The sequence below is a fragment of the Scyliorhinus torazame genome, chromosome 7, assembly GCF_047496885.1.
Source record: "Scyliorhinus torazame isolate Kashiwa2021f chromosome 7, sScyTor2.1, whole genome shotgun sequence".
Classification (NCBI taxonomy): Eukaryota; Metazoa; Chordata; class Chondrichthyes; order Carcharhiniformes; family Scyliorhinidae; genus Scyliorhinus; species Scyliorhinus torazame.
The window spans coordinates 132,889,872-132,912,058 of NC_092713.1; the positions used below are offsets into that span (position 1 = coordinate 132,889,872).

At 46.4% G+C, this 22,187-nt stretch overlaps 1 protein-coding gene across 5 annotated transcripts in view; it reads right to left on the reverse strand.

Moving 5' to 3' along the window:
* Positions 1–22,187, reverse strand: part of nos1apa (nitric oxide synthase 1 (neuronal) adaptor protein a) — a 595,509-nt gene that overhangs the window by 174,234 nt on the left and 399,088 nt on the right. For all 5 annotated transcript variants that reach the window (XM_072511504.1, XM_072511503.1, XM_072511506.1 and 2 more), the window contains one exon: positions 17,220–17,328. In XM_072511504.1, the coding sequence (XP_072367605.1) occupies positions 17,220–17,328 (109 nt within the window). The remainder of the gene's footprint in view (positions 1–17,219; positions 17,329–22,187) is intronic.

The following is a 22,187-nucleotide window of genomic DNA, read 5'->3' on the forward strand; positions in this document are numbered from 1 at the left end:
ATCTTTGTGGGAATGGAAAATCCAACCATGCATATATAGGCCATCATGAAGGGCAATAGGAACAAACTGCTTGTTTTACTCAGCACTGGATGCTCCCAGATGCTACTGCAGAATGCTGGCAGCCTCGTGGGCTTTTGCATGTTTTTAATGCGCTGTCACAGGCCAGGTATAACACCGTAGGGAGGGATTCTCCGGCCACACCCATCTGGTGACTGGAAGTTCCCGCCTGACGTCAATGGACCTTTGCATGGTCCGCATCCTGTCCATGGCGATCTTGCGGCGAGTGGGGCGGAAGATTCCAGCCCGTAGTCTTTTTACTTGGAGTCAGCTGCAAGTTAATAACTGACTCTGGGTCTCAACCTCAAAAATAATTTTTCACCCACCCCTTCTTTCAAAATCTGAAACTTTGCTCATTTACCAGTATTTCCCTGCATATAGCATACATGGGCTTTGCATCCTTATTTGCACTGACACAATTGACAAAACTGTGCCTCAAGAAATCATCTTTATATTGCTTTGTTCCTGAGTTAAGTTTCTTCTTTGTAGACTGTTAACCAGAGGCCCTGGAGCTCTGTCCAGAGGTAACACTGGCACGGCTCTGTCTTTTCCTGGACTCCCCTGAGCAGCTCTCTCCAGCAGATTCAGAGGTGAGATCCTGGCCTGTAGGTACACTGCCTGCCTATGTGTGTGTCTGGCCGTCTTACTTGTAAGAAAATGATTCACCTTCACAGTTCTTTGTCTTGCTTGCCAGCAGCTAGAATATGGACGAAGCTCTCCTCTGTGATTTGGTGCCAAAAACATGTACATAGAGGGCACTTGACGTCAAGTGTACGTGTAGGGAGTGTGATCTGCTCTCTGCTGCCACTTCTGGCCAGAAGAATACACAGAGCCTCATTTCCTGCTCATTTAAAAGACGGCAGCAGTTGCCATTCTCAATAAAAATGCAGTAGCAGCCATCGGGTGCTTCTCCCATTTTGCGACAACTGTGGGAATGCCACACCCAATCGCTCCGCAACTTTTCCGACACTTATCGTCGGGTTGCAACTCGCACTTTGAAAAATCCTGCTTAAGGGAACAGAATTTCTCAGATGAAAAAAATCACCTCCTCCTCATCCTTGTATCCCCTCGTTCTAGTCTTCTCCTGGAAGGAGAAATATCCTCTCAGCATTCACCTTGGTCAAGACCCCTCAGGATCTTGTATGTTTCAATAAGATCACCCCTCATTCATCTGTACTCCAATGGGCATGAGACGAACATGTTCATCTTTCCTCATAAGATAATTCTTCATCCCAGTGAACCGTCTCTAAGCTGCTTCTAATGCAATTATATCCTGTCTTTAGTGAGGAAACCTTTTTTGTAAAAAGCTCCTCTTCCTTTTCCTACTTTATTTTCTTGTCTTTAATTTGTAAATATGATCTTTTGTACTTAAATCCTTCACATTCCAGAAAAGCATACTTGGATCTAATTTGTCCAAACTCTTTGTCGCTTTAAACATTTCTGTCACATCCCCTCTCAGACCACTCTTTGCAAAGGTGAACAGTCAGGATTATTAATCTTTCTTCACATGCCATTCCCTTATACATACACCATCCAAGCATGGAAATACATCACCATTCCTTTACTGTCACTGGTTCCAAATATTGGAACTCTCTAACAACCAGCCCTGTGGGAGCACCTTCACCACAAGAGGTTCAAGAAGGCAGCTCACCAGCACTTTAGAGATGGGAAACAAATGCTGGCCTTGCCAACGACACCCACATTCCAAGAACGAATAAGCAAGAAATGTCTGGTCTCACTGAGGCCATGTTTTTTAAAGTGATCTTTCTGCCTTTATTTATATTCCATTCTACTTTGTGATGCAGAGTGAGGCCAACAACGGGAGTTCAATTCCCCTACCAGCTGAGGTTATCCATGAATTATTCTCAACCTTGTCCAGTGCCTGAGGTGTGGTGATCCTCAGGTTAAATCACCACCAGTCAGCTCTCCCCCTCAACGGCAAAAGAGGCCGATGGACATCTGGGACTATGGAGACTTTACTTTATTCCATTCTATGCACCCCATTCCTCCCCCTGCTTTTTTCACAGACTGGGATCATTTTCCTGATGGTTTTAATCACTGACAACCCAGTATCATTTCCTAGCTCTGATACCTCAAGTACAATCCCATTTGGCACATACTCCACGTCAATCAACAAAAATAATTTGATTGTGAAGTAGCAAAAAAAAATCTGAAAGGAGATGGAAGGACTGACGGATGAGAGGCAGAGGGAATGTGAGCCGTAACAACATGACTATTGGGTTACTTCAGCATTAGGACGGGAAGCGTTCCATCATTCAAGCGTTTTCAAAAATTAAGAAATGAAGGGGGTGTTTCAACATGTGTCGGTGGGGCACCTCAGCAAGGAATAACTGAATCCGCCGCGCTGCGGGATTGTTGAAACTACCATCTCAAGATGTGAATGCAGAGCAGAAATGGCAGGAAAAGCACTAGAAGACTGCAGAATGTTTTAATCAACGTAAATGCCTTGTAGTGTAGGGTGGGTCTGACTTAATTATGCATCATCACCACTCCTGCTCATTCAAGGTGAACCATTTTTCCATATCTTAAAGTTAAATAATTCAGCTCCTTTGACAGCTCTTGTATTCGCTTTCTCTTTCCATTTTTTTCCATTATTAAACAGGTCATCAGAGATGGAACATACCCTCTGAGGGGTGGATCTTTCCATCAAATAGGCTATCTGTATGCAGATTTCTACTTTTTGCCATCAGTCTTCACTGACTCATTCAATTAGAATCTGTTTAGTTTTCACAAAAGTGAAAGCTTTACTGTTGTATTCTGTGTTACTATTCCAATCAATTTGCATTTCCTGCTGGTTACAGGAAGGTTTTGTTGCTTCAGACAGGAGTCCATACGCACTATCTGTCAAGAATGCCTCTGGGACTATAGTGACTGAAAGGGACAGCAACATCAGGTAGCTGTGACACAACCTGCAGCCATTTCTTTCCAAATGATCCACATAGTTCCATGTGGCAATTTCCTACACATTCCCAAAGTCAGTATGGAAGTGTCATTATCTGAATGCATGTGTAGCACTCTCGTCTCCGAGTCAGATGATTGTAGGTTCAAACTCCACACCAGAGACTTGAGCAGATCATCCAGCCTGATACTCAAGTATTATAGTGAGTACTGCCATCTTTGAGGTGAGATGTTCAATTGAGGCTCCTGTCTGCATGCTCAGATGGATATAAAAGATTCGACGGAATCCATGCCAAAAGAAATGCTGGGGAGTTCTCCCTGCTGCTCTGTGTGGAAAAGACTGCCATGTTTCCCACATTGAAACAGTGACCCCACTTCAGAATAATTCATTGGTTGTAAATCACTTGAGGACATTCTGAGGCAATGAAAGGCACTATATAAACAATAGTCTTTCTTTCTTTCGCCTATCGTTTCGTAAGTTTTAGGAGGATATTGTTATATTGAGTATGTGAATCACTGCACATAATTTGTCCCCATATTGTGAAATAATGCTAGTCCAGTCACAGCATTAAACGTATATTAGTCACACTAAACCGTGATTAACTGTGATTCAGAAGAAGTGTGACGTGAGATGGTATTATTTTTAAATTCTTTTGGGATCTATTGTATTATTCTGTGAAGCAGGCTTGTGGTTCTGTGTGTCCCTCTGTGTGAAAATAATTTAATTAAAATGAAGTTGAATTGTCCACAAGGTTTAGGACATCAAAGGAGTGTAGGTGTGAAAGGCATGCATTTGAAGGTATGACCAAGTGGATTTTCTATAAGTAAATAAGCAGTGGGAAGAAGCTTGCATTAGGATACAAGTAAGTTTATTTTGATCAGTTGTTAAAGATCAAAAGTAAGTAAAATACATTTACAGCTTGCAATGGTCTCTTACGTAAGCAAGGAAAGACTTGTGACAATAAGCGATTTTCATTTCATTTCATTTTTCACTTCATTTCATTTTCATTTAGAAACAATACACAATCCAAATGTGGTGAACTCAAAAACCAAAAGAGAAATACTGCAGATTCTGGAATGAAAACAAAAACTGATGAATACATACACAAAACACAAACTTCCTCTAAAGGGAAGGAGGTAATGGCAAGTTTATGAGGCTCACTGACTTGCAATATTAATCCCACCTTCCTCGCTGCAAGAATGCTGCCTGACCTGCTGGATCTTTGCAACATTGCCTTAATCCGTGTAAATTTGACTTCTCCAATCCACTACCTGCATCATATAACATCTACACACACAAACTAAAGCAAACACGTATTTCCAGAAGACAGTTTTTAAGGTGCCACATCAAAAGCTATTGTGGAAAATAAAAGCTCATGATGCAGGGGTAACATATTTCCTGGCTAACATGAAACAGAGTTGGCATAAATGGGTCTTTTTCTGGTTGGCAGGATGTGACGAGTGGTGTGCTACAGGGATCTGTGCTAGGGCTTCAACTTTTTACAGTTTATATTATTGACTTGGATGAAGAGACTGAAGGTATGGGTGTTAAATTTGCTGACGACACAAAGATAGATAAGAAAATAAATTGTGAAGAGGACACAAGGAGGCTACAAAAGGGACATTGGCAGTTTTTGTGAGTGGCAAATGGAGTATGTCGGCAAATGTGAAATTCTCCATTTTGGCAGGAAGAATAAAAAAGCTTATGCTCTAGACAATTGCAGCAAGACCTCTTTATTCCTGTACTGAAATCCTCTTGCAATAAAGGCCAACATACCATTTGTCTTTCTAATTATTTGCTGTATCTGCATGTTATCTTTCAGTGACTCAAACAAAGACACTGTAATCCCTTTGCACATCAACACTTCCTAAACTCTCATTATTTAAAAAGTACTCGACACTTCTGTATTTCCTCCCAAAGTGGAGAACTTTGCAATTTTTCTACATCATGGGCACGAATTTCCCAGAAATTAGCAAAGGCCGCTGGCAGGCGGGAAAAGCAGTGAAGCTGCTGACAGCAATGGCAGCTTTCTCCACGACATATCACTGGTGGGACGGCCTCTGATTCGCCTGCCCCGCGAGCAACCTAGAAACCGGAGTATCGGTCCGCCATTTCTAAAGGCCGTCCCAGCGCAGAGAGAGCAAAGGAGTTCACCCTGGTACACCCACTGGCACTGCCCCCTGGCAGGACCTCCTCCCTGAGTGCTGCACTCAACCGAGCTCTCTTGCAAGGTTTGTACACCAAGTTCACGGCTTGGGAGACCTAATAATTATGTTCATTTATTAAAATGATATTCCCGATGTTGAAAGCAATTTTGCAATTCGCACAATGTTTTCTGCTCCCGTCGCCGAACCTGCCTGACAAAAAGAGGAGTGAAAAACACCATCTGCCACATTCGTGCCCACTCACTTTATCTGTCCAAACCCCCTTGATATGACTTTGCATTCTTCTCACAACTCACATTCCTACCTAATTTTGTGCCATCAGCAAACTTGGAAATATTAGATTTGGTCCCCACATCCAAATCATTGATAGAAAGAAAGAACAAAGAAAAATTACAGCACAGGAACAGGCCCTTCGGCCCTCCAAGCCTGCACCGATCCAGATCCTCTATCTAAAACTGTCGCCTATTTTCTAAGGATCTGTATCCCTCTGCTCCCTGCCCATTCATATATCTGTCTAGATACATCTTAAATGACGCTATCGTGCCCGCCTCTACCACCTCCGCCGGCAATGCGTTCCAGGCGCCCACCACCCTCTGCTTAAGAGCTTTCCGCGCATATCTCCCTTAAACTTTTCCCCTCTCACATTGAACTCGTGACCCCAAGTAATTGAGTCCCCCCACTCTGGGGAAAAAGCTCCTTGCTATCCACCCTATCTATACCTCATGATTTTGTAGAGCTCAATGAGGTCCCCCCTCAACCTCCGTATTTCTAATGAAAATAATCCTAATCTACTCAACCTCTCTTCATAGCTAGCACCCTCCAAACCAGGCAACATCCTGGTGAAACTCCTCTGCACCTTCTTCAAAGCATCCACATCCTTTTGGTAATGTGGCGACCAGAAATGTACGCAGTATTCCAAATGTGGCCGAACCAAAGTCTTATACAACTGTAACATGGCCTGCCAACTCTTGTACTCAATACCCCTTCCGATAAAGGAAAGCATGCCATATGCCTTCTTGACCACTCTATCGACCTGCGCAGCCACCTTCAGGATACAATGGACCTGAACACTCAGATCTCTCTGTACATCAATTTTCCCCAGGGCTTTTTCATTTACCGTATAGTTCGCTCTTGAATTGGATCTTCCGAAATGCATCACCTCGCATTGGCCTGGATTGAACTCCATCTGCCATTTCTCCGCCCAACTCTCCAATCTATCTATATTCTGCTGTATTCTCTGACAGTCCCCTTCACTATCTGCAACTCCACCAATCTTAGTGTCATCTGCAAACTTTCTAATCAGACCACCTATACCTTCCTCCAGATCATTTATGTATATCACAAACAACAGTGGTCCCAGCACGGATCCCTGTGGAACACCGCTGGTCACAGTTCTCCATTTTCAGAAACTCCCTTCCACTACTACTCTCTGTCTCCTGTTGCCCAGCCAGTTCTTTATCCATCTAGCTAGTACACCCTGGACCCCATGAGACTTCACTTTCTCCATCAGCCTAACATGGGGAACCTTATCAAATGCCTTACTGAGGTCCATGTATATGACATCTACAGCCCTTCCCTCATCAATCAACTTTGTCACTTCCTCAAAGAATTCTATTAAGTTGGTAAGACATGACCTTCCCTGCAAAAAACCATGTTGCCTATCACTGATAAGCCCATTTTCTTCCAAATGGGAATAGATCCTATCCCTCAGTATCTTCTCCAGCAGCTTTCCTACCACTGATGTCAGGCTCACCGGTCTATAATTATCTGAATTATCCCTGCTCCCCTTCTTAAACAAGGGGACAACATTAGCAATTCTCCAGTCCTCCGGGACCTCACCCATGCTGAAGGATGCTGCAAAGATATCTGTTAAGGCCCCAGCTATTTCCTCTCTCACTTCCCTCAGTAACCTGGGATAGATCCCATCCTGACCTGGGGACTTGTCCACCTTAATGCCTTTTAGAATACCCAACACATCCTCCCTCCTTATGCTGACTTGACGTAGAGTAATCAAACATCTACCCCTAACCTCAACATCCGTTATCTACCAGCCTTCCCGAACAGGCGCTGGAATGTGGCGACTAGGGGTTTTTCACAGTAATTTCATTTGGAGCCTACTTGTGACAATAAGCGATTTTCATTTCATTTCATTTCATGTCCCTCTCCTCGGTGAATACCGATGCAAAGTACTCGTTAAGAATCTCACCCATTTTCTCTGACTCCACGCATAACTTTCCTCCTTTGTCCTTGAGTGGGCCAACCCTTTCCCTAGTTACCCTCTTGCTCCTTATATATGAATAAAAGGCTTTGGGATTTTCCTTAACCCTGTTTGCTAAAGATATTTCATGACCCCTTTTAGACTTCTTGATTCCTCGTTTCAGACTGGTCCTACATTCCCGATATTCTTCCAAAGCTTTGTCTGTCTTCAGTCGCGAGACCTTATGTATGCTTCATTTTTCCTCTTAGCTCGTCTCACAATTTCACCTGTCATCCATGGTTCCCTAATCTTGCCATTTCTATCCCTCATTTTCACAGGGACATGTCTGACCTGCACTCTAATCAACCTCTCTTTAAAAGCCTCCCACAAATCAAATGTGGATTTACCTTCAAACAGCTGCTCCCAATCCACATTCCCCAGCTCCTGCCGAATTTTGGTATAGTTGGCCTTCCCACAATTTAGTACTCTTCCTTTAGGACCACTCTCCTCTTTGTCCATGAGTATTCTAAAACTTACGGATTTGTGATCACTATTCCCAAAGTAATCCCCAACTGAAACTTCAACCACCTGGCCGGGCTCATTCCCCAACACCAGGTCCAGTACGGCCCCTTCCCGAGTTGGACTATTTACATACTGCTCTCGAAACCCCTCCTGGATGCTCCTTACAAATTCTGCTCCATCTAGACCTCTGACACTAAGTGTATCCCAGTCAATGTTGGGAAAATTAAAATCTCCTATCACCACCACCCTGTTGCTCCTATATTTTTCCATAATCTGTTTACATATTTGTGCCTCTATCTCAGGCTCGCTGTTGGGAGGTCTGTAGTACAGCCCCAACATTGCTACCGCACCCTTCCTATTTCTGAGCTCTGCCCATATCGCCTCACTGCTCGGGTCCTCCATAGTGCCCTCCTTCAGCACAGCTGTGATATCCTCTCTGATCAGTAATGCAACTCCTCCACCGCTTTTACCTCCCTCTCTATCCCGCCTGAAGCATCGATATCCTGGGATATTTAGTTGCCAATCATGCCCTTCCCTCAACCAAGTCTCAGTAATAGCAATAACATCATACTCCCAGGTATTAAACCAAGCCCTAAGTTCATCTGCCTTACCTACTACACTTCTTGCATTAAAACAAATGCACCTCAGACCACCAGTCCCTTTGCGTTCATCATCTGCTCCCTGCCTACTCTTCCCCTTAGTCACGCTGACTTCATGATCTAGTTCCTTACAGGCTTTAGTTACTATCTCCTTGCTGTCCACTAACCTCCTCATTTGGATCCCACCCCCCTGCCACATTAGTTTAAACCCTCCCCAACAGCGTTAGCAAAAGCACCCCCAAGGACATTGGTTTCAGTCCGGCCCAGGTGTAGACCGTCCAATTTGTAGTAGTCCCACCTCCCCCAGAATCGGTCCCATTGTCCCAAAAATCTGAACCCCTCCTTCCTGCACCATCTCTCAAGCCACGCATTCATCCTGCCTCTTCTTTCATTTCTACTTTGACTACCACGTGGCACTGGTAGCAATCCTGAGATTACTACCTCTGAGGTCCGACTTTTTAAACTTGGCTCCTAGCTCCCTAAATTCTGCTTGTAGGACCTCATCCCATTTTTTACTTGTATCATTGGTGTCTATATGCACCACGACAACTGACTGTTCATCCTCCCCTTCAGAATGTTCTGCAGCCGATCTGAGACATCCCTGACCGTGCACCTGGGAGGCAACATACCATTCGGGAGTCTCATTTGCGTCCACAGAACCGCCTATCTACTCCCCTGACAATTGAATCCCCTATGACTATAGCCCTTCCACTCTTTTTCCCACCCTTCTGTACAGCAGAGCCAGCCATGGTGCCATGAACATGGCTACTGCTGCCTTCTCCTGGTGAGCCATCTCCCCCAACAGTATCCAAAACGGTATACCTGTTTTGGAGGGAGATGACCGCAGGGGACACCTGCACTGCCTTCCTGCTTGTTCTCTGCCTTTTGGTCACCCATTCCTTTCTCCCTCAGCAATCCTAATCTGTGGTGTGATCAATTCGCTAAACGTGCTATCCACGACCTCCTCAGCATCACGTATGCTCCAAAGTGAGTCCATCCGCAGCTCCAGAGCCATCATGCGGTCTAACAAGAGCTGCAGCTGGGCACACTTCCCGCACGTGAAAGAGCCAGGGACATCAGCCATGTCCTTGAGCTCCCACATTGAGCAAGAGGAGCATAACACGGGTCTGAGATCTCCTGCCACTTTTAATCTTAAGCTTAACTTAGTCCAACTATAATATCAAATAATAGATAAATGAAAAAGGAAAAAAAAAGAAAAATTGTTACCAATCGCATGATAAAAAAAAAGAAATCGAAAAACCTTACCTTATCAACATACCTCAGGGAAAAGAAAAACTACTTACCAGTCACCAGCCAATCACTTACCTGCTGGCTGTGACATCACGGTTTAACTTCTTTCTACTTCTACCTGCCCTCGAGTCTCCCTCTTGATCTTTACTCGCCTGGGATCCTTACAGTAATTGGGTTTTTTTAATTAGAGGAGGAGGTAGGGAGGGAAACACTGAAGAAGTGTTTGGGGTTTAACTGTTACTTGACAACGGCTCCTCCACAAACCACCTTCTGGATACAGTGGCCGCAATGCACTGATGCAAATTTTCCCCGTAATAGCCAATCAGCGGCTCCGCTCTGCTGTCCTCTGCTGGATGCTTGCGTTCACTTGAATACGAAGGGTGTCTTGCTCAGGCACACCTTCTGGATACAGTGACCGCAATGCACTGATGCAAATTTTCCCCGCAACAACCAATCAGCGGCTCCGCTCTGCTGCCCTCTGCTGGATGATTGTGAATAGCACTGATCCGTGCGGCAGACTACTAGTCATAGCCTGTCAACCCAAGAAAGACCAATTATTCCAGTCTCTGTTTTCTGTCCATTAACCAATTCCCAATACATGGCAGGATATTACCCCGACTTCCCTGTACTCTAACTTTGCTGACTAACCAGTGTGGGTCCTTATCGAAAGCCTTCAGCAAATTCAAATAAACCACATCCACTGGTTCCCCCTCATCTACTCTGTGTGTAACATCCTCAAAAAATTCAACTGGTTTGTCAAACTGGAGTTCCCTTTCGTAAGCCCATGTTGACTCTTCCCAATCCCACCATTATTTTCTAAGTGTCCAGTTATCACATACTTTCTTATGGATTCTAGAAATTCCCCTACTACTGATGTCAGGCGAACAGGTCTGTAGTTCCCTGTTTTCTCTCTACCTCCTTTCTTAAATAGTTGGGTTACATCTGCTACCTTTCAATCTGCAAGAACTGTTCCAGAATCTATAGAACTTTGGAATATGTCCAAAAATGCATCCAATATCTCCACAGCCACTTCTTTCAACACCCTGGGATGTGGTTCATCAGGAATGATGTGGTTCATCAGGACATTTATCAACTTTCAACCCCATTAATTCCACCAGGGTTACTTCTTTATGAATACTAATTTATTTCAGTTCTTCATCCTCACTAGTCCCTTGAGAAATGAAAAAATGAAAATCGCTTATTGTCACAAGTAGGCTGCAAATGAAGTTACTGTGAAAAGCCCCTAGTCACCACATTCCGGTGCCTGTTTGGGGAGGCTGGTAGGGAGGGATGATGACATAATTCCAAGACTGACTTGGAGGGAAACCTGAATGCGTTCCCACACACTTGTCGTTATTATTCTTCTGTGTGGTAGAGGTTGAGGGGTTGAAAGGTATTCTTGAAGGAATCTTGGTGAGTTGCTGCAGTCTACTTTGTGGACAGTACACACTGCTGCCACCGTGCACACTGCTGCCACTGAATATCAATGATGGAGGGAGTGAATGGTTAAGGTGGTGGTTGGGGTGCCAATGAAGTGGGCTGCTTTGTTCTGGATGACGGTGAGCTTCTGGAGTGTTGTTCCAGTTGCACCATCCAGGCAAGTGGAAATTATTCCATCGCAAGTGGAAATTATTCCATCACACTCCTGGCTCATGCCTTATAGATGACTGGCCAACTTTGGGAAGTCAGGGTGTGAATGAATGCTGCTATAAATATGAAGTTACAGGAGAATCCAGCTACAAATAAGAAGTTATAAAATTTAAATGAATAATTCTCATATGAAGTAGGAATTAAAATTAAAAACACAGTTCATCTGCCGGACAAATGCTAAAATATTTATAAACATGTCTGGGCATAATTTTGTGCCCAAGGACATCAACATCCTGTGGCACAAAATACGATACATCCTCTAACACAAGACAGTTCTGAAAAAACAGGAACTGGGCTCAACATTATCTCAGTCAGGCACTGATAAATATTAAGAGACTACAATCTAACTATGGATAACTTTTAATGATGACCCTAAATAACTTGTTAACTGAATCCTGGAAACAGTGTTATAAGGAAGTGACCACTTTCTGCATAAAAGAAACTTATTGCGGATGCTGGAATCTGAAACAAAAAGAGAAAATGCTGGATAATCTCAGCAGGTCTGACAGCATCTGTTGAGAGAGAAGGGAGCTAACGTTTTGAGTCTGTATGACTCTTTGTCAAAGCTTTGATGTTAGCTCCCTTCTCTTTCCACAGATACTGCCAGACCTGCTGTGATTGTCCAGTATTTTCTGTTTTTGGACCACTATCTGCATCTTTCAGTATCCTGTTTGATTGAGGTACATTGACTAAAAATGAAGGATATTGATAAAAAAAACAAAGGACGTTGTCCAGCATGTGTGTGCAAAATGCTTCCTGCTGGTTTAGTTATTTTAGGATCTAAGTTCTGGAACTGCACTGTAATTTGTTTAGATTTGTTTGATTCACTCCAGCATCTCTAAAGGTAACAGTGATGATAGTTATCCCCTGAATTGGATGGAGGTATCTTGCTAGACTTGTTAACTTTATACTCATGGATTTAAGGTAAATGCTACTTTAAATATTGATAGATAGCATAAATAATTCTCTGAAACATTAATAAGACTTGGATTCACCATTAGAAACAAGATTATATTTACTTTTCCTGGAATTATTAATGTTTTGATTCATCAAAAGTGAAATGCATGTACGGTCCTTTAATAAACGTTTATACAATTTGGAAAATATATTGTCTTGTATAATCTTCTGCATTCAAACTCAAAAAAACATCTGTATACTCTTCAGTGGAGAGGTAACATGTTGAGGAGAGATGTCCAGACCCTTATAATCTAGCTAAAATATGTTAAAAGGCCTATCTGGAGGATGGTAATATTCTCTGGTGGTTTCTTTCCTTCGTAAGACTTAGATCAGTTCTTCAAACCCATATAAGTGTCTGTGAGGTCTGTCTTTCTCAATCGCAAGTGAGATTGATCATCCAAGGAGTATGCTTGATCCAGAATAGTCCCAAAAAGGTGTCAGGATTATCAGTTCAGTTCCTGGGATGAGGGGACCTCAGTTAATCTGGAGAAACTGGGATTGTTCTCCTTAGAACAGAGAAGGTTAAGGGGGAGATTTAATTGAGGCGTTCACAATGACAAGGGGGTTTCAATAGAATGAATTTCCAGTGGCAAGAGGGTCAGTAACCCTAACAAAGTAGGCAAAGTAATGGAAAGGGTACTGAAGGATAGGATTTCTGAGCATCTGGAAAGACACTGCTTGATTAGGGATAGTCAGCACGGATTTGTGAGGGGTAGGTCTTGCCTTACAAGTCTTATTGAATTCTTTGAGGAGGTGACCAAGCATGTGGATGAAGGTAAAGCAGTGGATGTAGTGTACATGGATTTTAGTAAGGCATTTGATAAGGTTCCCCATGGTAGGCTGATGCAGAAAGTAAGGAGGCATGGGATAGTGGGACATTTGGCCACTTGGATAACGAACTGGCTAACCGATAGAAGTCAGAGAGTGGTGGTGGATGGCAAATATTCAGCCTGGATCCCAGTTACCAGTGGTGTACCGCAGGGATCAGTTCTGGGTCCTCTGCTGTTTGTGATTTTCATTAATGACTTGGATGAGGGAGTTGAAGGGTGGGTCAGTAAATTTGCAGACGATACGAAGATTGGTGGAGTTGTGGATAGTAAAGAGGGCTGTTGTCGGCTGCAAAGAGACATAGATAGGATGCAGAGCTGGGCTGAGAAGTGGCAGATGGAGTTTAACCCTGAAAAGTGTGAGGTTGTCCATTTTGGAAGGACAAATATGAATGCGGAATACAGGGTTAACGGTAGAGTTCTTGGAATTGTGGAGGAGCAGAGAGACCTTGGGGTCGATGTTCATACATCTTTGAAAGTTTCCACTCAAGTGGATAGAGCTGTGAAGAAGGCCTATGGTGTGCTCGCGTTCATTAACAGAGGGATTGAATTTAAGAGCCGTGAGGTGATGATGCAGCTGTACAAAACTTTGGTAAGGCCACATTTGGAGTACTGTGTACAGTTCTGGTCGCCTCATTTTAGGAAGGATGTGGAAGCTTTGGAAAAGATGCAAAGGAGATTTACCAGGATGTTTCCTGGAATGGAGAGTAGGTCTTACGAGGAAAGGTTGAGGGTGCTAGGCCTTTTCTCATTAGAACGGAGAAGGATGAGGGGCGACTTGATAGAGGTTTATAAGATGATCAGGGGAATAGATAGAGTAGACAGTCAGAGACTTTTTCCCTGGGTGGAACAAACCATTACAAGGGGACATAAATTTAAGGTGAATGGTGGAAGATAAAGGGGGGATGTCAGAGGTAGGTTCTTTACCCAGAGAGTAGTGGGGGCATGGAATGCTCTGCCTGTGGAAGTAGTTGAGTCGGAAACATTAGGGACCTTCAAGCAGCTATTGGATAGGTACATGGATTACGGTAGAATGATATAGTGTAGATTAATTTGTTCTTAAGGGCAGCACGGTAGCATTGTGGATAGCACAATTGCTTCCCAGCTCCAGGGTCCCAGGTTCGATTCCGGCTTGGGTCACTGTCTGTGCGGAGTCTGCACGTTCTCCCAGTGTGTGTGTAGGTTTCCTCCTAGTGCTCCGATTTCCTCCCACAGTCCAAAGGTGCGCAGGTTAGGTGGATTGGCCGTGATAAATTGCCCTTAGTGTCCAAAATTGCCCTTAGTGTTGGGTGGGGTTGCTGGGTTATGGGGATAGGGTGGAGGTGTTGACCTTGGGTAGGGTGCTCTTTCCAAGAGCCGGTGCAGACTCAATGGGCCGAATGGCCTCCTTTTGCACTGTAAATTCTATGATAATCCATGATTAATCTAGGACAAAGGTTCGGCACAACATCGTGGGCCGAAGGGCCTGTTCTGTGCTGTATTTTCTATGTTCTAACCCTAGGCAGCACGGTAGCATAGCGGTTAGCACAATTGCTTCACAGCTCCAGGGTCCCATGTTCGATTCCCTCCTTGGGTCACTGTCTGTGCGGAGTCTGCACGTTCTCACTGTGTCTATGTGGGTTTCCTCCGCGTTCTCCGGTTTCCTTCCACAGTCCAAAGATGTGCAGGTTAGGTGGATTGGCCATGCTAAATTGCCCTTAGTGTCCAAAATTGCCCTTAGTGTTAGGTGGGGTTACTGGGTTATGGGGATAGGGTGAAAGTGTGGGCTTGGGTAGGGTGCTCTTTCCAAGAGCCGGTGCAGACTCGATGGGCCAAATGGCCTCCTTCTGCACTGCAAATTCTATGATTCTATTATTAGAATCCACTTCAAAAGAAGGTGACTCAGTTGTCATAGAATTCCCAGCCTCTGACCTGCTCTTCTGGCCAGTGTTTATACCACTCGCCCAGTCAATGGCAGCCAGCCTCCACCCACCGCCCCCCCCTCCCCCCCCAAAGATTTGATGGCGGGGGATTTAGCAATAGCAATGCCATTGACCATCGAAGGAGATAGTTAGATTCTCTTGTTGAGGATGGTCGTTCGCTGGCATTTGTGTAGTGTAATTGTTACTTGCTTTTTAACAGCTCAACCCTGAATGTTGTCCCGGTTTTGCTGCAGGTGCCCACAGACTGCTTCGTGTCTGAAGAGTCGCAAGTGGTACTGAACATAATGTAATCATCAGCGAACATCCCCACTTCTGACTTCATGATGGAGGGAAGGTAATTGTAGCAGCTGAACCTAGCTGGACTTTGGACACTGCTCTGAAGAACTTCTGCAGTGATGTCCTGGGGCTGAGATGATTGACCTCCAATCACCACAACCATCTTCCTTTGTGCCGGGAATAGCTCCAACCATTGAAGTGTTTCCCTCTGACACCTATTGACTTTATTCAGGTTCCTTGATGTCAACTCAGTCACCCTCACCTCACCATGTGATGCCATGTATGTCACCATTGTAATAAGTGACTGTTGTTCAGAAGAGAACAGCGCAGCTCCAAGCTCCTGCCCATCCTTGCAGAAGTGAAAAGGGAAACTCATTCAGAAATGACACTGAAATGTTGGCAGCACAACGAGAAAGGTTCGAACTTCCTGCTGTACTGAATTCTCAATATGGCTACCAAGTGGAGATCAGAGTTGTGGTGATATGCATCACTGTAGATACACAAGGGGTTAATGTAGATACACTAGGACTGAATAAACACTAGAGGGAGCACCAGAGACATCATGACACACAGACATTCAACCAATAGGTCAGTAAGATAGGACACGACCAATGGGCAGTCAAGACACCCAGAGGTCACACTACCACAAGGGGGCAACCCATATAAAAGGACAGGGCACACATACTCGTTCTCTTTTCCACAGGCGACACTCAAGAGAGACAGAGGCAGATCGGAAGCATCACACCCGCCGCATGACTTAGAGCAGACTGGTTAGTTAGATTGAGTTACTATAGCAAGATCAGCAGGAGAGTCAAACTCAAGTCGGAGAATTGTTAACTGTTCAATAAATGTGTTAAACCTATCTCCAAGTCTGAACCTTCCTTTGTCAGAGTATATATCAAGGAAGCAGCTTATGCTACATGAAGAAGCATAACACAACAAGGGTTGACTCTCAAGGAGCAGCAGGAGGCAGAGCGGGGAGAAGGAAAACTAGCTGAGAAACATGGAATTCTTTTTATGGGCTGCTATTGGTATTCTCATGTAGTCAACTGAGACCAACAGTGGCAGTGATCTGGAAACTGGGCACATGCGGCACCTCAGAGATACAACATGTCCATCTCCCAAAAGGAATGTGGAAGGGGAGCAAAACAGAGGTGTAGTTAAAATACTCCATTAAAGAAGGAAAAGGAAAGATATTATTGAACAGGGTAACCGCTTTTCTCTCGAACAGGAAGACGCAGGAACAATCTGATGGAGGTATGCAAGATGATGAAAGTGTTTGATAGAGTTGATGTAGAGTGGATATTTCCATTTGTAAGGGAAGATCATAGGCTGGATTCTGCGGCCCCCTCCAGCCGTGTGTTTCTCAGTGGCACGCCGTTCACTGGTGGCGGGATTTTCCATGCCCGCCGTTGTCAATGGGTTTTCCCATTAAAGCTACTCCACGCGGCTGCCAGCAGGAACAGGAAACCCGCAAGCTGGAGTCCACTGCCAGCAGGAACAGGAAATCCCAATGGCTGGGGAATTCTGGCCCACATCTCGAGACCAACATTATACGGCAGTCACTAATAAATCCAACAAGGAATTGAAGATAAACTTATTTACCCAGAGAGTGGTTAGAATGTGGAATTTGCTACCACATAGAACGGTTGATGAGACAAGCAGCACAGCTGCACTTAAAAATAAACTGGACAAACACGTGAGGTAGAAAGGAGTACGGCATAAGGTTATGCTGATAGGATGGCATGTTGGAGCAGGGGAGGAGGCTTGGGTGACGCATTAGCACGGACCAGTCGGACTATATGGCCTGTTTTGGTGCTGCAAGTTCAATGTAATGCCATGCAAATTCTAGACTGTGCGTTCTATCAATTGTTACCTTCTTTTTAGATTTGAAGACATTGCATCTGAAAACGTTGCTGGAACCATCCCTGGCGATGTAACTGAAGATCTTGAGGTCTTGGGAGTCATGTGACACATAGAATATCCTGTCAGGATTGAGTGTAAAGAAAGCTGGTTAGGGTGATTGCAGACTCACATCAAGTCTCACATCACAAAGGGTAAAAGCAGAGATTTGCAGAGGCTTATTTTAATAAAGCATTGAGGCCAGGGACGGGAGCCAAAATGCAATAATTTCAGCCCTCATTCATTATTAAAGAACTGTGTTGCAGTTGCCAGGAAACGGTGCACTACTGCTGATATACTTTGTATCCTGGAAACGTAAGTCAATCTCAGGAGTACCTGGCTAAAGGTGATCAATTGGAATTGTTAACCTTTAGTTTCTTTGTATAAAAGTAAAATACAGCAGATGCTGGAAACACAAAATTAAAAACAGAAAATGCTGGAAATACCTTCCGGCAGAATCGGCGGGGAGAGAAACAGAGTTAACCAACTTTCAGGTTGTGGCCCTTCTTCTGAAACTGAAATTATGTACAACAGATGCTGTCTGATTTGCTGGAGCTTTCTGTTTTTACAGATCATAGAATTTTCAGTGCAGAAGGAGACCATTCGGCCCATCGGGTCTGCACAGGCGCTTGGAAAGAGCACCCTATCTAAGCCCACACCTCCACCCTATCCCCGTAACCCAGTAACCCCATCTAACCTTTTTGGACACCAAGGACAATTTAGCATGGCCAATCCACCTAACCTGCACATCTTTGGATTGCGGGAGGAAACCGGAGCATCCGGAGGAAACCCACGCACACACGGGGAGAACGTGCAGACTCCGCACAGACAGTGACCCAAGCCAGGAATCGAACCTGGGACCCTGGAGCTGTGAAGCAATTGTGCTAACATGGCACCCTTTTTTAATTGCAGATTTTCAGGGGCAGCACAGTGGCTAGCACTGCTGCTTCACGGCGCTGAGGACCCGGGTTCGATCCCAGCTCCGGGTCACTGTCAGTGTGGAGTTTGCACATTCTCCCCATGTCTGCGTGGGTCACACACTCCCACAACACAAAGATATGCAGGCTAGGTTGATTGGCCATGCTAAATTGCCCCTTAATTGGAAAAAAATGAATTGGGTACTCTAAATTTATATTAACAAAAATTTAATTGCAGATTTCCAGCTCCAGAAGTGATTTTTTTTTGTCAATGTTGTCAGGGTTTGATTGTCCTCTCATTGTCATGGAAATGTCTTCACTTTTCAACTTATGAATTGCCAATAGGTTAGAACAAATCCTCAAAGGTGAAGAGGAATAATACAACTTTCCACAAAAATAAAGAATTTGCTTTCAAAAGAGGTGCTCGAACGACTGCTGTAACTTTATAGAATGCATTCAAACACCAAGCCCCATTAGTTTTCCGAAAGTATCATTTCCTTTTATTAGCCTGATATCACAAAATAATCATGTTAATCTCATGAAATTAATCCTTTTGAAGAATCTGGGATTTTTGGTAATTTTTTCAGAAACACCAGCAGCAGGAGACTAAGATGGGCGGCACGGTAGCACACTGGTTAAGCACTGCTGTTTCACGGCGCCAGGGTCCCAGGTTCGATTCCAGGCTTGGGTCACTGACAGTGTGGAGTCTACATGTTCTTCCTGTGTCTGCGTGGGTTTCCTCCCACAAGTCCCGAAAGACGTGCTGTTAGGTGAATTGGACATTCTGAATTCTCCCTCAGTGTACCCGAACAGGCACTGGAATGTGGCGACTAGGGGCTTTTCACAGTAACGTCATTGCAGTGTTAATGTAAGCCGACTTGTGACAATAAAGATTATATATATATAAGTGTTGTCACTGGCGCAGGATTCGTGGAGTTCCACGACAGCAAAACTGGCGTTGCACCTGGACCAATTCAGCGACTGTTAAGGGGCCAGCACTGGCACCACGTGGAACACAATCAGGGCAGCATGGCAGCAATGTGATTAGCACAATTGCTTCACAGCTCTAGGGTCCCAGGTTTGATTCCCGGCTTGGGTCACTGTCTGTGCGGAGTCTTCACATTCCCCCTGTGTCTGCGTGGGTTTCCTCTGGGTGCTCCGGTTTCCTCCCACAGTCCAAAGATGTGCGGGTTAGGTGGATTGGCCATGCTAAATTGCCCTTACTGTCCAAAATTGTCCTTAAGTGTTGGGTGGAGTTACTGGGTTATGGGGATAGGGTGGAGGTGTGGACCTGGGTAGGGTGCTCTTTTCAAGAGCCGGTGCAGACTCGATGGGCCGAATGGCCTCCTTCTGCACTGTAAATTCTATGATTCCATTGAGACACAGTGCAGGACTCGTCGGGTCCGAGATTGACACTCAAGAGACTGGCAAGCTGCAGCCTCATTTGCATATTACAAACCCCACACACAACATCTCAGCCAATAAGAAGGCAGCGAGGAGTGCGGCGCTGAGATTCACAGATGCCGAGCTGGAGACCCTCCTGGACGCGGTGGAGGAGAGGTGGGCCGCCCTGTACCCCGGCCCGGGAAGGAGGCTGCCAGCCGCTGCCATTCGCAGTGTCTGGGCACAGGTGGCAGAGGCGATGAGCAACATCAGCAACACTGTCCGGACTGGCCAGGAGTGCCAGAAAAAACTGCACAACCTCCTCAGGGCGGCCAGGGTGAGCAGGCAGCAGTGTGCCCCCAGTGGCATCCCACGCACCTGTAACCCTACCTCCGAACCCACACCCTGCACCACATATCGGCACCCACACTGGCCGCCATGGCCAGGTGCCCTGGCCACTGAGGCCACCAGCTACCCACCCCCTGGGCTGCATGCGTCGGACTGTCTAACACTGTCGCTTTCTGTCACCCCTACCCCACCCGAGGAGAAGGTCGTTTGTAACTTCCAGGAGCGGGAGAAAACTGAGAGGGGGACCGCCGGAACTGCGGCCCATCACCATGGCAGAGCAAAGGGCCCTGAACATGGTTGGCGGCCCGGAGGAAAGGGAGGTCACAGGGGCGGAGGTCGGCTCCGGGCAAGGAATTGAGACCCTGCTGAGTAGTGGTACCCCGTGACACGTGTGTCAACACCCCCCCCCTCCACATCACCCTAACACTCACCCCCACAGCACCTTGACCACCGACACACACCACTCTCACCCTCACCCCCACACCACCTTGACCACCGACACACACCACCCTAACACTCACCCCCACAGCACCTTGACCACCGACACACACCACTCTCACCCTCACCCCCACAATACCTTGACCACCAACACATACCACTCTCAGCCTCACCCCCACCCCAACTCCTCCCCAGCCACAGTCTAATCGTGGTGGCACAGTCAATCGGTGATGTGGCGCAATCTCAGACGGAGCCGATCTACTCCCTGTACTCCATGGCTGTGAGCATGCAGACCCTGGTCGATACCCGAGGGGCCTCCAGGACTGACAACGGCAGGGCAGCCTCAGGGGACAGCTCCACTCGCACCCCCATCCCATGGAATAGCCTGGGGGCCATTAGGCACCCCAAGGGAAAAGGAGGTGATGGGTTCCGTGCCGGGGGGATGGGCAGATGTTGTGGGTGGCCTGGGCTCCACCCCCCCCCGCGACCGTTCCCACCACCGTCAACCCAGGGATTCGATCGGACTGTGTGATGGAGTGACCAGCTCGCATGCAGGGATCACGCAGGTGGATGGTGCGAAGTGCTACTGTAGGCATGAGTCAGACGTTGTCATACGTTGCGGAGCAGCAGAGCTCATTTCATCATGGGTAGTGGGCTATCAACATCCTCCATCCCATGGACCAGACCCGGTGTTACAGCCAGCCCAGGGCCCTCTGGTGCACGATGTTGTGGAGGACCTAGCAGGCCGCCGCAATGCGGGTGACCCTCTCAGCATCATGGATGGCCCCTCCAGAACAGTCTAGGCACCTGAGCCGAAGGAGGCCAAGGCACCGCTCGATCATGCTCCTGTTCTTGCAGCATGGCAGTCACGTAACGGGTCTCTGCATCGGCCTGTGGCCTCTTGATAAGCGTCATCAGCACGACCGCTGTGGATAACCCCCGTCACCCAGGAGCCAACTCCCGAGCTGAGGGGCGTCTCGAACATGTCAGGAATCATCGAGTGTGCCTAGATGAAGGCGTTGTGAACACTGCCCGGTGTGGAGAGTTGACGCGCATGATGCGCAGCTGATGGTCACATAACAGCTGGACGCTCATCGAGTGGAACCCCTTTTGGTTTGTGTAGAGCGGCCTGTCATCTGCGGGTGCTCATAGGGGAGCATGCATCCCGTCGATCACCCCCTTGACCCGGGGCATCCTGTCGATGCTGGCGAACCCTGTTGCCCAGGCATCCTGTTGGGTTCTGCCCACATTGAAGTGGACGTATTGAGCTGCCTGAGCATCCTGGACATGTCCCCACTCGGCGCCTGTAAGGACCCCATCGTGGAAAAGTTTAGGGCGACCGTCACCTTGATGGCCACTAGGAGTGGGTGTCCTCCCCCATATCCCCATGGTGCCAGGTGTGCCATAATCTGGCAGTTATGTCGCACTGTCTCCCTTCTCAACCGGCGTCTTTGACAGCATACCCAGTCCGCTAGTTCCTCGAATGACAGGCGCTGCTGGCACATGCAAGGCCTCATGTGGCGTCTCCTTGGCACCTCCTCCTTCTCGGCCTGTTGGGCGGCTGGCTTTCCATTCTGGTCAGCTGCCTCGTGTTCCTCTGGGGCACACTCCACTGCTGTAGCATCCTTCTCCTTGGGCAGTGCCAGCTCGTACAGCTGCAGGGTATCCCCCAGGGGATGAAAGGCCACCATTGCTGGTTGAATTCCAATATCCATTGTCTACAGGGGATGAAAGGCTGACTTGCTAGCATAGTGCGTGCACCCGTTCCCAACCAGGTCCAATGGGCTACATGGTGGCCTCGGTTGGCACTAAGGGCTCTGTCCTGCATATCCTCCCTCCCCCATCTCCGCACTCAT